Source organism: Hippoglossus hippoglossus, chromosome 10 (assembly GCF_009819705.1).
Source record: "Hippoglossus hippoglossus isolate fHipHip1 chromosome 10, fHipHip1.pri, whole genome shotgun sequence".
NCBI lineage: Eukaryota > Metazoa > Chordata > Actinopteri > Pleuronectiformes > Pleuronectidae > Hippoglossus > Hippoglossus hippoglossus.
Genome location: NC_047160.1, coordinates 27,007,517 through 27,023,668, shown reverse-complemented (window position 1 = coordinate 27,023,668; position 16,152 = coordinate 27,007,517). Strand labels below are relative to the sequence as shown.

General features: G+C 42.6%; 1 protein-coding gene across 1 annotated transcript; it reads left to right on the top strand.

Moving 5' to 3' along the window:
• Positions 1 to 4,054: 4,054 nt before the first annotated feature.
• emx3 (empty spiracles homeobox 3) lies at positions 4,055 to 15,766 on the top strand. Its single transcript, XM_034598732.1, has 3 exons — positions 4,055 to 4,869; positions 13,107 to 13,291; positions 15,256 to 15,766. Exons 1-3 carry the CDS (start codon positions 4,500 to 4,502, stop codon positions 15,421 to 15,423), a joined length of 723 nt encoding a protein of 240 aa, XP_034454623.1. The 5' UTR covers positions 4,055 to 4,499; the 3' UTR covers positions 15,424 to 15,766.
• Positions 15,767 to 16,152: the final 386 nt, after the last annotated feature.

Below are 16,152 nucleotides of genomic sequence, written 5' to 3'. Positions count from 1 at the left end.
ATGATGAAGACTACAACTCCCATCATCCCTCACTGCTGCTCCACAACAACTAACTCATGATGAAGACTACAACTCCCATCATCCCTGACTGCTGCTCCACAACAACTAACTCATGATGAAGACTACAACTCCCATCATCCCTCACTGCTGCTCCACAACAACTAACTCATGATGAAGACTACAACTCCCATCATCCCTGACTGCTGCTCCACAACAACTAACTCATGATGAAGACTACAACTCCCATCATCCCTCACTGCTGCTCCACAACAACTAACTCATGATGAAGACTACAACTCCCATCATCCCTCACTGCTGCTCCACAACAACTAACTCATGATGAAGACTACAACTCCCATCATCCCTCACTGCTGCTCCACAACAACTAACTCATGATGAAGACTACAACTCCCATCATCCCTCACTGCTGCTCCACAACAACTAACTCATGATGAAGACTACAACTCCCATCATCCCTCACTGCTGCTCCACCACAACTAACTCATGATGAAGACTACAACTCCCATCATCCCTCACTGCTGCTCCACCACTAACTCATGATGAAGACTACAACTCCCATCATCCCTCACTGCTGCTCCACAACAACTAACTCATGATGAAGACTACAACTCCCAGTTTGTGTCTGAAAACATCTTCAGTGACAAACATCATCCTGAAGATTGTAGAATGAAGAATCACGTTGTTCTGCTTCAGTTTGTGTCTCAGTGGAGCAGAAACTGTCTCGCTCCTCCTCTTCATCATTAGAGCTCTGCAGCCTTCTTCATCGACTGTATCATGGCTGTGGCTGCTTGTCGCTCGCTCCTCCTCTTCATCATTAGAGCTCTGCAGTGTTCTTCATCGACTGTATCATGGCTGTGGCCGCTTGTCGCTCGCTCCTCCTCTTCATCATTAGAGCTCTGCAGCCTTCTTCATCGACTGTATCATGGCTGTGGCCGCTTGTCGCTCGCTCCTCCTCTTCATCATTAGAGCTCTGCAGTGTTCTTCATCGACTGTATCATGGCTGTGGCCGCTTGTCGCTCGCTCCTCTCTTCGCCTCCCTTCTCGTTTCTCAGTGACCTTTTCACCTGGAACACAAAGAGAAGAGATTAAAAGTGGAAAAGAGAAATTTGCAGTTATTTCCTGTTAATATCTTTCCCTTGTTGGGCTCTAATGAGAGGAGGCGCCCTTCACTTTCAAGAGGGCTTAGCAGCAGTTAGCTGGCTCCAGGCCGCGGGGACAATAATCACGTTTTAACTCAGCCTCACACCCGAGTCTTCACAATAACTCGCTCCACTTAATTCCTCCTTTCAGAGCCGGCGATAAAACGCCAGAGGCAAAATTAATAGATGCTAATGGCTGCCTTCAATCAAAGCCGAGCGGGATCCAAATCTGCCAGTGAGGCCTATTAATTAACATGTGGAGGGGGCGGGGGCAGGACGGGGGGGAAGAGGGGGCTCGGCGGTTCACACGGGCCCCGGCAGGGCGGCCCATTGAGGCCGGAGGCAGGGGGGCTTTGTGGAGCTGCTCGGGCCACAATTAGAGGCTCCTGAAAGGGCTGCCGTTTGTCCCCCGGGTACCAAAGCTGCACAGGAAGGGCCGAGTCTGCGCTGCGAGGGTCGAACCTGACGCCCGGACGCGTCTGATCGACGCCGTCAGAGAGGTGAACAGGACACGAGTCACCAAACCAGCTCGAACAACATGTGTCGATTCACGTTTGATTCCTCTGTGACTCTTCGTCTGGTGGAGTCTCAGATCATCTGGCCCCTGACGTGTGAAAGGCCCCGAGCGTCCAGGGAAGGATCCAGTGATCCAGTCATCTGTCGTCAGCTTGTGTGTTTTTTGCCTCATTTTGTTATTTGTGTCTCTAGTTTTACTTTAGTTGCTTTGTGTCATATTGCATCTGATTTTATTATTTAGGTTGTTTTGCATTTGTTTCTCTTGCTTTAAATCTCCTGATTATTCTGCATCTATTTGTATTAGTTTAGAGTCTGATTTGACTCTTTGATAATTTCATTTGATTGTTGAGTTTCCAACAAGAAAAACTCACAGATGCTGAAGATGAATTTCCTGCAGCAGAAGGTGACGTCTTTAAACTCAAACACAAACATGTTCACAAAGAGAAACACAAGTTATTCACTGTTTTCTAATTGTTTTCGAATTAATTTGTATCAAAACAAAAATGTAATCTGTTGCATTTAAGCTGCTAAAATATGAGACAAACCTGTGAGTGTGTGTGTGTGTGTGTGTGTGTGTGTGTGTGTGTGTGCGTGTGCGTGTGTGTGCGTGTGCGTGTGTGTGTCTTTCTCACCCTGACTGACGGCTCAGTTGACACAGAACAAGACAATTGACCCTGAGGTCAAAGGTCAGAGGAAACCTCCGTCTTCTCTCTGCTTTTCTTCATCGTCCCCGACATGAATACATTATTCATATTGGAATTATTATATGATTCTCACACACACGCACACACACACACGCACACACACACACACACACACACACACACACACACACACACACACACACACACACACACGCACACACACACACACACATTATTTCAGCTGACAACCAATCAGGAACCAGAGCTGAAACAACAGACAATTAATTTTGATCATTTTAAATAATTTGAAACATTTTAATTCATTCATTTATATATAATAACTAATCAGTCTCTATAATAGTCTATTATAATAGTAATATATAATAATGATATCTAGTCTCTATAATCACTAATAAATGAATGTGTTTCAGGAATAAAAGCATTAATGAGGATAAAATCACAACAGATTATTTTTTATAATATATTCCTTATTTCTTTGTGTTGATGTGATCATCGTGTTTCTGTTTGTTTGTCTCTTTGTTCGCTGGATTATGAAAAAACAACTCAACTGATTTACATGAAAAGTTGTGGAACAAAAAAAGATTTTGTAGCAGAACCAGGATATTTCCTCCGTTTGTTGAGATCCGGAGCGTGAACCTGCTGGAGTCCAACTCATGTGAGTCTGATGAGTCTGATGAGTCTGATGAGTCTGATGAATCCTGAGTCCTGAGTCCTGAGTCCTGAGTCCTGAGTCTCTGTCTGACAGTCGTGTGTCTGTGACGTCCTGACAACACTTCATCTTCTCTTCACGTCGTTAGAGCTGCAGTGAGGTGCAGGGTGGACTTTGGTTTGATTTATTAATAAAGTTGTAATAACCAGCGTGTCTTCAGTCTGTGTCGGCCACTGGGGACAGTGTCTTCAGTCTGTGGACAGAAGACACATTGTCCACAGACAAAATCTAAAAGTGATGATTTCAGACTGAGACACAAACATTCACAGCACTCGCCTGATCGCTGTCATGGCAACAACATTCATAGAAGCACTTCCTCTTTAGAAAGTTCTCGACAGAGTAAAAGCTGCAATGCTTATGGAACTGAATTATAGAGCTTTTATTTTGAAAGATTGTGAACTTGTCTCTGGAGTTTGTTTGACTGTCACTCTAACGTCAGTTCAGTAAATCATTCCAACTCCATTATAAACCACACACGTGAAGAGTGATCAAGACAATTCACTTTCATCTGATGAAAAACATTAAATCCTCAGTGCAGATAAACCAGGTGGGATGAACACAAAGTTTTATAACTTCGCTCTGCACCGCAGACTGTTTATAAAACAAGTGACAGAATATTTATTTTTATAAAGTTCACTTAAGTGACAAACTTCTTCTTCTTTGCTTGGTTTCTTGGCAACCGACAAAGAAGAAGTTCTTCACTAAATGCACTTAATAAAAAGAAAAATGAAGTTTGACTGATAAACCAGGGTCTGTAATGCTGTGTTCTATTATTATGTTATATTATATATAACAGGTGTGTGTATATATAATATATATAACACAATATAGACACATTCCTGTGAGTCGTCCTCAAACTCTTCTGTATCCTGTCACTTCTTGTAGTTTGTTATAAGCCGTGGTGCAGAGTGAAGTTAGACACTTTGTGCTCATCCTACCTGGTTCATCTGAAGGTTTTAAATCAAGCTGAATTGTCTTCACCACAGGTTTTATTCTCCCTTCTCCTCGCTCCATGAACAAAATGGCAGTGCGCGGAGCCGCCAGTGCGCATGCTCAGCGCACCTCTGGGCAGGGCAGGTATCAGTGCGCCGCCTGGAGACGGACTCACTCCAACAGGCAGCGGCACCGACGCAAGGAGACACCGACCGATCCGAGTCCTGTAGCCGCCGCTCAGCGCTGTCTCCCCGGCTGCAGCTCGGAGGACCCGCGCTCCCCGGACACTTTGACAGGAGTTGGTCTGGTTGAGGAGCGGAGCCGCGGACACCGCCCCGGAGCCAGGTGAACTTCAGCCGCCTCCAGGTGCGAGGAGCCGGGATTGGTGCAGGGTTTGACGCGCGGGCGGACACCGGGGAGCGGCATGTCTCTCCGGGGGCAGCTGGCTCTCTGAGTCCGAGGAAGTGGACGCAGAGTTTTTAAATCTCCACCGTGTTGAGCTCCGGGTTCGTCACCATGTTCCAGCACAGCAGCCACAAGAAATGCTTCACCATCGAGTCCCTGGTCGGGAAGGAGGCGGGCGGCCACAGCGGCGGCCCCGGGGACGAGCCCATCCGGCCCACGGCGCTCCGCTTCCCCGAGTCCCTGCACCCCGCGGCCGGGATCTTCGGCTCCTGCTTCCAGGGGGGCGGCGGCAGGACTTTGTACTCGGCCGGGCCGGACATGGTGCTCCAGGAGCCCGGGACGCACACGCAGAGCCCCGGTGGTCTGCCGCTGCACCCGCTGCAGATCCCCCCGCAGAGCTTCTTCAGCCCGCAGCACCGGGACGCGCTGAGCTTCTACCCCTGGGTCCTGAGGAGCCGCTACCTGGGCCACCGCTTCCAAGGTGAGGGGGGGGGGGGGGAGTTCTGATGTTTCATTCTGTGGTTTCTGTCCCACTTCAGTCAGTCGTGATCAATATGAATCAAATACATGTGAATCTCTCACTTTTATTCTTTAACATCAGTTTAATGAAGCTGCTTTGATTCGTATTACATTTGGAATAAATCATCAGAATATAATTATGATCGATTTCTGACCGTGTGACACTTGATTGACATGAATGAATTGATCTGGATTTTCATTCATATAATTATTATAACATGAGAAGATCCTTTCCTCATATTTAATCAACACGATGGATTTTCTTCATTTTTTATTGCAGCATCTTCTGCTGATTGTTTTCTTCTTATTACAGATTCTCAGGGTTCGCAGATAAATAGAGTTAATTATATATATTTATATTAACTCTGTGTATTGATCGATGGAGCCTGTTGATTCTGAGGCCTCGTGTTTTTATTCTTATCTTTATTTTCCGTTAAATTCCGGTGAATCGTGGATTTAAACACATGTGAAGGTGAAACCAGGTCAAAACAGCAAATAACAAAACGATTTAACGTTATATTCAAATTAAAACACATATTCAAACTTTATTTAAACAGCATCACACACTAATGTTTAAACTTTATTTAAACAGCATCACACACTAATATTCAAACTTTATTTAAACAGTATTACACACTAATATTCAAACTTTATTTAAACAGTATTACACACTAATACTAAAACTTTATATAAACAGTATTACACACTAATATTCAAACTTTATTTAAACAGCATCACACACTGATATTTAAACTTTATTTAAACAGCATCACACACTAATATTTAAACCTGTGTTTTTGTTTGGGTGAAGCTCATATCAAATTACTGCTTCATTTACAAATAGAACATTAATAACATTTGGACGCTTTTAGATCCGTGAATCAACTTTATTATCGCGGGTGTTTGATTCTTGTTCATTTAAGATTTTTTAACTTTCGACTTGAATGAAATTATAGAAAAAAAGAAAAGAAGAAATGGATCAAATTTTTCTTTTTTCTTATTGTAAATTAACTTTTTTAATCAATTTTAAACGAGATTTATCTTCAAACTAAAAGAAAAATGAACCTGATGAGGCTTCACATGAAAATCACACATTCACTTCTCACTTAAATAAAAAAGTACATTTTGTATTTTCAGTGTAAACTCAAGATTATTTTCAGTGTATATAATGATAATAATGATAAATGGTTTATAATAAATATAAACTGAAGCTTTTCATGTCTGTGCAATGAGTCTAAACAACTAGTAAAGTTAAAAGTAAAATGACGAAACCACAAGAAGACAAAGTGACATCAAGAGAAATTTAATAATTTTATTTGTATTGTGACAAACATAAAATAATCTCGTTCAATTTTATTGATATTTACAAAAAAGAGATTGTTCGAAGTAAAATGAATTATTCAGTTTCTCAACATTTGTGACACAGAAATCCGGAGGAATTATAAATTATATATATATATATATTTATATATAAATAATATAATTATACTGATTAAATAACATTAAGATATATTAATATTGTAATCAGATGGAAACATGATGTTATTCCTATAAGTAAAATTTAGTTAAAGGGTATAAATAATAACAATAAATTAATTACATTAAAAATAAAACATGCAATGATATCAACATTTTCATATCTATAAAACAAATGTAGATATGGATGAAAACAAAACTCATACATGTGATGTATATATTATATATTAAATATGATAAATACAGATATGAGAACTTGACCTGTGAATATTTAAAGATGGTTTTATTGAACTCTTATTTAAATTATTTAACGGTGACTGATGTCAGACTGACAGGAAGAAAACTTTATTACATCAGACGTCATTTGTTCATTTATTTATATACATATTTATTTGGTTTGTTTTTATTTGTTTAACATCCAGTCTCCCTTCGTTTTCCTCTCGGCTTTAAATTTGAAAAGCTCAACTTCCTGTGTGTGAAACGTTAATGTAAAGTTTGATCATTTTTAATATTGGAAACGTTCAGTAGATTTAACTCTTTTGTCTTGTTGTGTTTCCTGTTGTTTTAAATCTGTCTTCATGTTTCATGTTTTAAAAATGAGACTTTCTTCTTTTTGTCTCTTTTTAAATTTAATATCTTTGAGTTTTAAACTTCGTTCACACGACACAACAAACTTTTCACAGTTTCTGATCAGTGATGAAAATGAGTTGAAAGTAGAAATCACAGAAACAGAAACAGTTTCCTCTTCAAGTTGAAATCCAGAGTTTGTGTTTGTTCCTGACCTTTGACCTCTGGGTTAATGATCAGAGCGGTGCTGTCAGCTGATTGGTGTTCGTCACTGTCAATCATCGCTTCTCTGTTATCACCGTCCGAACAATGTCAGTTTCCTAAAATAATAAAAAGTCAAAGATTTGATTTTTACTTTCATTTACGTATAAATTATTGCTGTTATCAAACTTTAAAAAAAATATAAAGTTATTCACATTTTCAGTGAAACAACAATAAAACTATTTTTATTAAAATCATAAATTTCAAATAAAACTAATAGAACCTGTAATCGCTGACCATTAAACAGCGTTTGTCCAGTTTCTGGTCATATTGAATGTTTTAGTTAATCAACAGTTTAAAAACCTCTGGATCATCACAATGTTTTTTACCATCTCAAGCTGAGATATAATAATAATAATGTTAATATACTTTAGTTTAAATACCTGTTGTAAAACCATGTGATGCAGTTATCTCACTGTTAATATCTGGTTTGTCCACATGTTCAATTTATTCTGTGTTTGTGTAACGATCTCGTGCAGTTTGTGACAGGTGATGATGTGTATTCACCTGTCAGACACACACACACACACCACACACACACACACACACACACACACACACACACACACACACACACACACACACACATTCTTTTAAACAAGTCGCAGTTCAGTGCATAAAAATGAGAAATTCATCAGATTTCTCCATAAACCCCGGTGGATATCACAAGTGGAGGTTTAACTTGTTGCTTCTTTTAATTTTCATAGTTTTATTGAAATAACTAAATATAATTTTCTCACTTCTCTTGTTGGATTTAACATTAGACTTTAAACTGACAGTCAACATTAAGCCGTTGGTTCTACAAGGCGCCCGGTTGAAGCCACATCTATTAAACGTCTGCTCCTCAGATGATTACAGCTGTTGACTCTGTTTAATGAGGCTGAAGTTAATGATTATTGTCAACAACCAGGAATAAAAAGAGTCATCACAGGTTCCAGGAACAAGTTCAGTCACTAAATTTAAACTCATGAAAAATGACTGAAGCAGTGAAGTTTCAATCATTATTGATTCTGTTCAACTATTGATGAGTTATAATCTAGTTCTAGTTATAATTTAAATTGTGGCTCTTGACGCCTTAAAAACAGAAACTGAATAAGATTCAAATATGACATTAAATGTCGTGTTTTTAAAAACGTCTGTGTGATAAAATATTATTCTAAAGCTGTTTTCAGACGTGAACTGAACCACTGACATGTTCCTCACATGTTCCTCACATGTTCCTCTCATGTTCCTCACATGTTCCTCACATGTTCCTCTCATGTTCCTCTCATGTTCTGTGTGTGAGAACATGGTCAGTTTCTCCCCTGAGATCGTTCAGGGGAAGCTTCGCCTCAGTCATCGTTAAATATTGATTATCTGGACATTGATTACTTTATAATAAATTTAGTTTTTTATATTTGAAAAAGTTCAGGATCATCTCTGTGCTGAGAGAACCTCGTTCTACACTAATGTGGAAATAATCATCTATCATGAAAATCAAATCAGTTGCTTTAATCACACACACACACACACACACACACACACACACAGACACACACACACACGCACACACACACACACACACACACACAGACACACACACACACACACACACACACACACACACACACACACACACACACACACACACACACACACAGACACACACAGGTCTGGACTTGTTGTCAGTGCCAGGGGACCCTGATTCACCATCTGCCCCAACAAAACTCCTCCTCTTCGTCGTCTTCCTCCTCTTCCTCCCCCTCTTCTTTCTCTCCTCTTTTCTTTGTCATTCTTTCTGCTCTCTCCTCCTCTTCCTCAGTATTTTCAGTCTACAGTTACTTCTCACTTGTTTTGCCTCCTCGTCTTCCTCCTTCTCCTCTTTCGTCTTTCTTTCATCTTCTCCTCCTTTTGATTTACACACATTTTACTTTTCTTTCTCTCTTTGTTACTCCAGCCTCTTCTTCTTCCTCTTCCTTCTCCTCCTCTTCTTCTTCCTCTTCCTACTCCTCCTCTTCTTCTTCCTCTTCCTTCTCCTCCTCTTCTTCTTCCTCTTCCTACTCCTCTTCCTTGTCCCTCTGGGTTCAATGTGATAAGTCGCTTGTCATCTCGTGATTTGCAGATATTTGCTACAGACAGACAAAAGACCAGCGAGCGTATGATTGACAGCTTCCAGTTCTTCGTCGCAGTGTTTACATTCCTCCTCTTCTTCGTTCATCGTAGCAGCTGATTCTGTTCGTCAGAGACTCTGCTCGCTCTGCGGACTTCCTGATTCCTGAAATGATGACATGTTTAAAGTGTTTAAAGGATGATGGGAGTTGTAGTCTTCATCATGAGTTAGTTGTTGTGGAGCAGCAGTGAGGGATGATGGGAGTTGTAGTCTTCATCATGAGTTAGTTGTTGTGGAGCAGCAGTGAGGGATGATGGGAGTTGTAGTCTTCATCATGAGTTAGTTGTTGTGGAGCAGCAGTGAGGGATGATGGGAGTTGTAGTCTTCATCATGAGTTAGTTGTTGTGGAGCAGCAGTGAGGGATGATGGGAGTTGTAGTCTTCATCATGAGTTAGTTGTTGTGGAGCAGCAGTGAGGGATGATGGGAGTTGTAGTCTTCATCATGAGTTAGTTGTGGTGGAGCAGCAGTGAGGGATGATGGGAGTTGTAGTCTTCATCATGAGTTAGTTGTTGTGGAGCAGCAGTGAGGGATGATGGGAGTTGTAGTCTTCATCATGAGTTAGTGGTTGTGGAGCAGTGAGGGATGATGGGAGTTGTAGTCTTCATCATGAGTTAGTTGTTGTGGAGCAGCAGTGAGGGATGATGGGAGTTGTAGTCTTCATCATGAGTTAGTTGTTGTGGAGCAGCAGTGAAGGATGATGGGAGTTGTAGTCTTCATCATGAGTTAGTTGTGGTGGAGCAGCAGTGAGGGATGATGGGAGTTGTAGTCTTCATCATGAGTTAGTGGTGGAGCAGCAGTGAGGGATGATGGGAGTTGTAGTCTTCATCATGAGTTAGTTGTTGTGGAGCAGTGAGGGATGATGGGAGTTGTAGTCTTCATCATGAGTTAGTTGTGGTGGAGCAGCAGTGAGGGATGATGGGAGTTGTAGTCTTCATCATGAGTTAGTTGTTGTGGAGCAGTGAGGGATGATGGGAGTTGTAGTCTTCATCATGAGTTAGTTGTGGTGGAGCAGCAGTGAGGGATGATGGGAGTTGTAGTCTTCATCATGAGTTAGTTGTTGTGCAGCAGCAGTGAGGGATGATGGGAGTTGTAGTCTTCATCATGAGTTAGTTGTTGTGGAGCAGCAGTGAGGGATGATGGGAGTTGTAGTCTTCATCATGAGTTAGTTGTTGTGGAGCAGCAGTGAGGGATGATGGGAGTTGTAGTCTTCATCATGAGTTAGTTGTTGTGCAGCAGCAGTGAGGGATGATGGGAGTTGTAGTCTTCATCATGAGTTAGTTGTTGTGGAGCAGCAGTGAGGGATGATGGGAGTTGTAGTCTTCATCATGAGTTAGTTGTTGTGCAGCAGCAGTGAGGGATGATGGGAGTTGTAGTCGTCTTCCTCCAGTGGACAGCAGCTCACTCACACACAGTGAATAAAGCAGCTTCCTGTTAAAACTCAGTGTTTCTCTGACTCGGCCTAAATGTTTAAATAAAGTTACAGATTGAAACTTCTTGATTCAAGCAAATATTCAGTTTGATGGTTAAATAAAGTTTATTACAAATCTTCACCTCATCTGTTAAAATGTCAAAATAAAAATACAACCTTCACTCTTTCTTTAGATTTTTCTTCTGCTGCAGTTTTTTCTGAACGTTGTTTGGAACCTTTGCACCAAACGTCTCCGACCTGTTGTCGTGTTGTGGGTCCATTAGTGCGTAAACTCTGCAGCACGTTGTCATTAGCAGCTTCCAGGATGTGAGCCGGTGTGTTACACGGGTCGAAACCTTCAAACTAAAAGTCATTAGAGGCTGAAAACAGGAGGGAACGTCTGAAGCAACAACTGGAGTTTTTCTTTTTCACAGAAGATTCAGTTTGTCGGGTTCCTCTGCTTTTATCAGAACAGGAAACACAAACACAACAATTCAAACTTCTCTCACAAAACCTTCACAGTGAAAACGTCTCATTAACAGGAAGCTCTGACCTCTGACCTCTGAGCAAATCCTCCGTCGACCTTCAGAAATATGACGTTTAGTGTTGTTGCTCCTAAAGTCACATGAGCTCAGTTTTTACTGATTGTGTGTTAACGACGACAACAGGCTGTTAGTTGTGTTTAACCTGTGTGGGTCAGTGTGGGTCAAAGTGCATCACACTAATAAATGTGTTGAGTTTAGCAAAATGTGTGAATCAGATTTGCAAAGTAACAGATGAAGTGTTTCCAGTGTGTGGCTGATTCGATGAAGTTGTTTTGCCAGTTCAGTTTTGTTCAGAGAATTAAACTATTTAGTTTAACTGGACATTTTATTATCAAGTTTATTTATTTGTCCAGAAAACTTTATTTTCTATCATAATAATAATGATCATTTTAGTTATGATTATTATTATTAAGTCGGTTAAACTTGAATCTATTTTACCACCAAGTTTGTCACATTAATTATATAATTTTACAAATAATAATAATTTTACAATTATTATTATTCCTCCTGTATATGTTTATAAAATAAATGAGCATCTTCTGTGACTCTGCGGTCGCCACTGACTCGACCCGTCACGACCTCCGACCTCCGTGTAAACTCCTTACATTGAAGCGTGGACACGTTTTATTTGATATTCAACAGAAATCAACCGTCATATTTGCACACACAGACGCAGTCGATTCCCACTTTGCATGTGAATATCACTTCAAGCCGCCGCTGGATACATGTCGGCCTCCGATGCACGGCATCATTGTCCCGTTGACCCCTGGACGCCACCGACCAACCGACTCTTTTGCGTGCGGCGTGGCGCCCTCCTTTCAGCCGAGCGGCGGCGGTTGAAGGGCGTTCTTTCGTGGATTTGTTTTTATGTAAACTGCTTTGAAAGATTACCGTGCGATTTCAATAAAGGTTCAGAAAAATAAAGCAGATGTTGCGTGTGGCTTAGGAGGACGAGCGAGGACACAAAGAGACGGCGTCCATGTTTTTCTGACGGCGTCTCGCTCGGATCAGGATTCAGAGTCGACACGTCCGATAAACAAATTTCTGTCGGCTTCTCACTTCTCTGTGGCGAAGAAATCAAATCACTTCATCGGTAAAAAGTAAAATTAGATGAACCATGGGGGGAAAATACAAATGATCAAATTCCGCTTGTACAGTACACACACATACACACACATATATTAATAAGTATTTACATAAATACGACTCCAGTCAAACCACTTTGTGTTTATCAGCCGATTCTGACGAGCTTCATATTTCAATATTCATCTTCTTGTTAAAGTGTCGCATTAAAGACGTCAGGTCCACGTTGAGTCAAACGAGGACACGTTACCCATGATTCATAGCTCTTCCTGTCGGTGACACTGTGATGTAAGAACAGTCATAGAACAGTCATAGAATTTCATTATTTTCAAACAAAGGTTTTACATTATGCCGTCGTTAATTATAACAATATAAACAAATAGATATTACAAACAGAAGCTGCGGTTCACACTGTTTGTTTTGTAATCCTCAGTTTGATCAGTCGTGTCTCCCTCGTCTTCTTCTTCCTCTGCCGCCGTCTGAATATCCGGTGCCAAGATGGCGGCTGTGGAGACTTTGTTTCCGGTGCTCGTCGTGCGCTGCTTGTTTTTCCACCCGTCAAAGTGAACGCACACGTTCTCAGAACAGACGATAAAAGAGTTGAAGTACGAGAACTGAGACGAAGGTTTCACATCAGCCGTGACCTTTGTGTTTATTGGACGTTGTGTGAACGTGTGATAAATGATTGTGTGTTTGTGTGTGTGTCCAGGTGACGACACCAGTCCGGAGAACCTGCTGCTCCACGGGCCGTTCTCCAGGAAACCCAAACGCATTCGGACGGCGTTCTCTCCGTCTCAGCTGCTGCGTCTGGAACGAGCCTTCGAGAAGAATCACTACGTGGTCGGAGCTGAGAGGAAGCAGCTGGCCAGCGGGCTGTGCCTGACCGAGACGCAGGTAGGCATGATGGGAAATGGAGGAGGAGCCTGACGTGTGTGTGTGTGTGTTTGTGCGAGAGAGAGAGAGATTTGAACCTGGAACCCTGCCGGTGTCAGTGCCTTGCTCAGTGAGCGTTTCCTCTGAAAACATTTCCATTCAAACGTCTCGTAGTGTCCTCGTCGTCTCTGGAGCTGATCCAGGTCCGAGGAATGAGGGGGGGGGGGGGGGTGAGTCAGCAGTTAGTCAGCTTCCTTCCTCCTTCTCTCACTGTTTGTCATCAGGTCGCCACGGCGATACGAACCCTGACGCCAGTGAAAGGACGTGAATCATCCGCAGTTATTTATGAGCTAATTTCACAGCCGAGGAGGGGGAGGATCCATCAATCAGAGAAATGCAGACATCAGCGGTTATTAATCACACGTAAATCACCGCCTCGGCACCTTTAGAGACGATCATGACGAGCTGCGTCCCCGACTCTCCCGGAGTCAGAGGAGCAGTTTTAAGAGCTGATTCATGAGGTGATTAGCGTAGCTTAGCTTAGCATAAAGGCTGGAAGCAGTTTGCTAAGACACGGATTCGTACTTTTACTTGACCAAAGTATCTGATTACTTCCTCCTGACTCTGAGAGTAACATTAAAGATTCTGTTCATCTTCAGGTTGATGATTTTAATGAGTGTAAAATGTTTTCCCAGGATGAGTCCTGATCAGTGACCTCTGACCTTTCCTCTTGCATCACCGTCCCATGACTCCGCCTACTTAAGAAAATATTAGAATCTGATTGGCCGGTGTCGACATTAATGACCTGGTGACGTTAGAGGTCAGAGGTCACAAGGACGTTGTCCTCCTCCTTTAGTTCGGATCATTTCACTGTAACGTCAGTTTACACAGACGCTCGTAAACCTCTCAGGAATCTCCTCAGTGTTGTGGAACCTCCTGGGGACACATTCCTGTCTGACTCCCCTGAGGCTACACCGACATCTTCCAGATGTTAATCCCTCCAGGTGAAAGTGGCCCCTCGGGCCCCCGGGGCCCCCTCGGGCCCCTCGGGCAGCGTGAGGACACAGAACTGAACTGACTTCAGTCTGCAAACACAAAACTCCTTCAACACACTGAACAGTTCCACGTCCATCTCCTCCTCTGGTTCCTCCTCTTGTTCATCCTCTTGTTCCTCCTCTGGTTCCTCCTCTTGTTCCTCCTCTGGTTCCTCCTCTTGTTCCTCCTCTGGTTCCTCCTCTTGTTCATCCTCTTGTTCCTCCTCTGGTTCCTCCTCTTGTTCCTCCTCTGGTTCCTCCTCTTGTTCCTCCTCTGGTTCCTCCTCTTGTTCCTCCTCTGGTTCCTCCACATTAAAGTTTGTTTCTTTAATTTGAGCCCTAATACTTATATTCACGTGAAGAATAAAACCCTTCACTGTGACTTGAAGTGAAGTCAGATATTCTCTCCTCTGATGAAAACACGACTCTTTGCTCCCACAGTTGTTTACGAGCTGATGGTTTTCAAACCAGAACAAAGTAGAAAATCCTCCGTGTGAAACAATCGTGACAAAGTCATGTGATTTGTTTTGAGTCATAGAATATTTAAAGTCTCAGGAGCAGTTTAACACTTCATCTCGTCTCGTCGCTGACAGACTCACAACTCGAAGCTGTTCTAACCGTCCTGAGCACCGACACGTCACAACTGTGTGTGTGTGCGATTGTTTGTGTTCATTTTGTCTCTGTTGGTTGATTTGTGTTGCATCTCTTTTTATGAACTATTTAAACCATTTAAAGTAACTCAGCCCTGAAAAGATGCTTCTCACGTTGATATTAAATTGGGAAATCAGCCGTTCTAGTTAATTATGTGGATTTTACTTTGTCTCTGAGGTCAAAGGTCAGAGAATTCCTGAAGTCGTGAACACGGACGAACAGAATAAAGTGTTGTGTAACGTTTTGTTTGTGTTTGTCATTTTAACGTATTGAAACGTTTGTCTCCGTGTCTCCGTCCAGGTGAAGGTGTGGTTCCAGAACCGCCGGACGAAGCACAAGCGTCAGAAGTTGGAGGAGGAGTCTCCAGAGGCTCTGCTGAAGAGGAAGGGCAGTCAACACGTCAGCCGCTGGAGAGCCGCCACGCAGCAGGGCGCCGGCGAGGACGTGGACGTCATCAGCGAGGACTAGACTGCAGCACACACACACACACACACACACACACACACACACACACACACACACACACACACACACACACACACACACCTCTGAGGACTGACGATCCCTGAACACATCAGGGAGCCAGAGGGACACGGATCCTGTTGACATGACGACGGGAACAAAAAAAACTCCTCAGCCCCGAGGGCGGAGCTTAAAACAAACTGTGACTTCCTGTCAGAGTTGGACTGAAGAGGAAGATCTGACGCGTGTGAGCGGCAGAAATAAAGAAACAGCTGTTGACTGAAAAAACGATTTTGGTGCCAAACAAAACCAGCGTCCTGAAAAAGAAAGTGGGGATGAGAGCGAGAGGAGAAGCTGCGTCGCTGCCGCAGGTTTCTGAGCGTCTGTCGACAGCAGACGGACGACGAGTCGCAGGAAATCTGCTCCACACGTCTGGAGGAAGAACGTTCACCCTCAAAGTTTCTTTTAACTAAAGTAAAAATCCTCCGTCTGTGACGATCAACACTGTTCACACCTGATTTCAAACCGTCACTGACTCAGTTTCACGTTGACAGAAACGTCCTGCAGGGGGCGTCAGTCGTCTTTTGTCCTAAATTAAATCGTCTCCGTCGTTAGTTTCGATAAAAACACGTTTTCAGTCTCATCGCGTTTTGATCGTGTTCGTTTTCTAAATTCCGAACATGAAGAGACTCAAACCAACAGCGTCGGTGCGTCTCTCATCACCCCCCCCCCCCC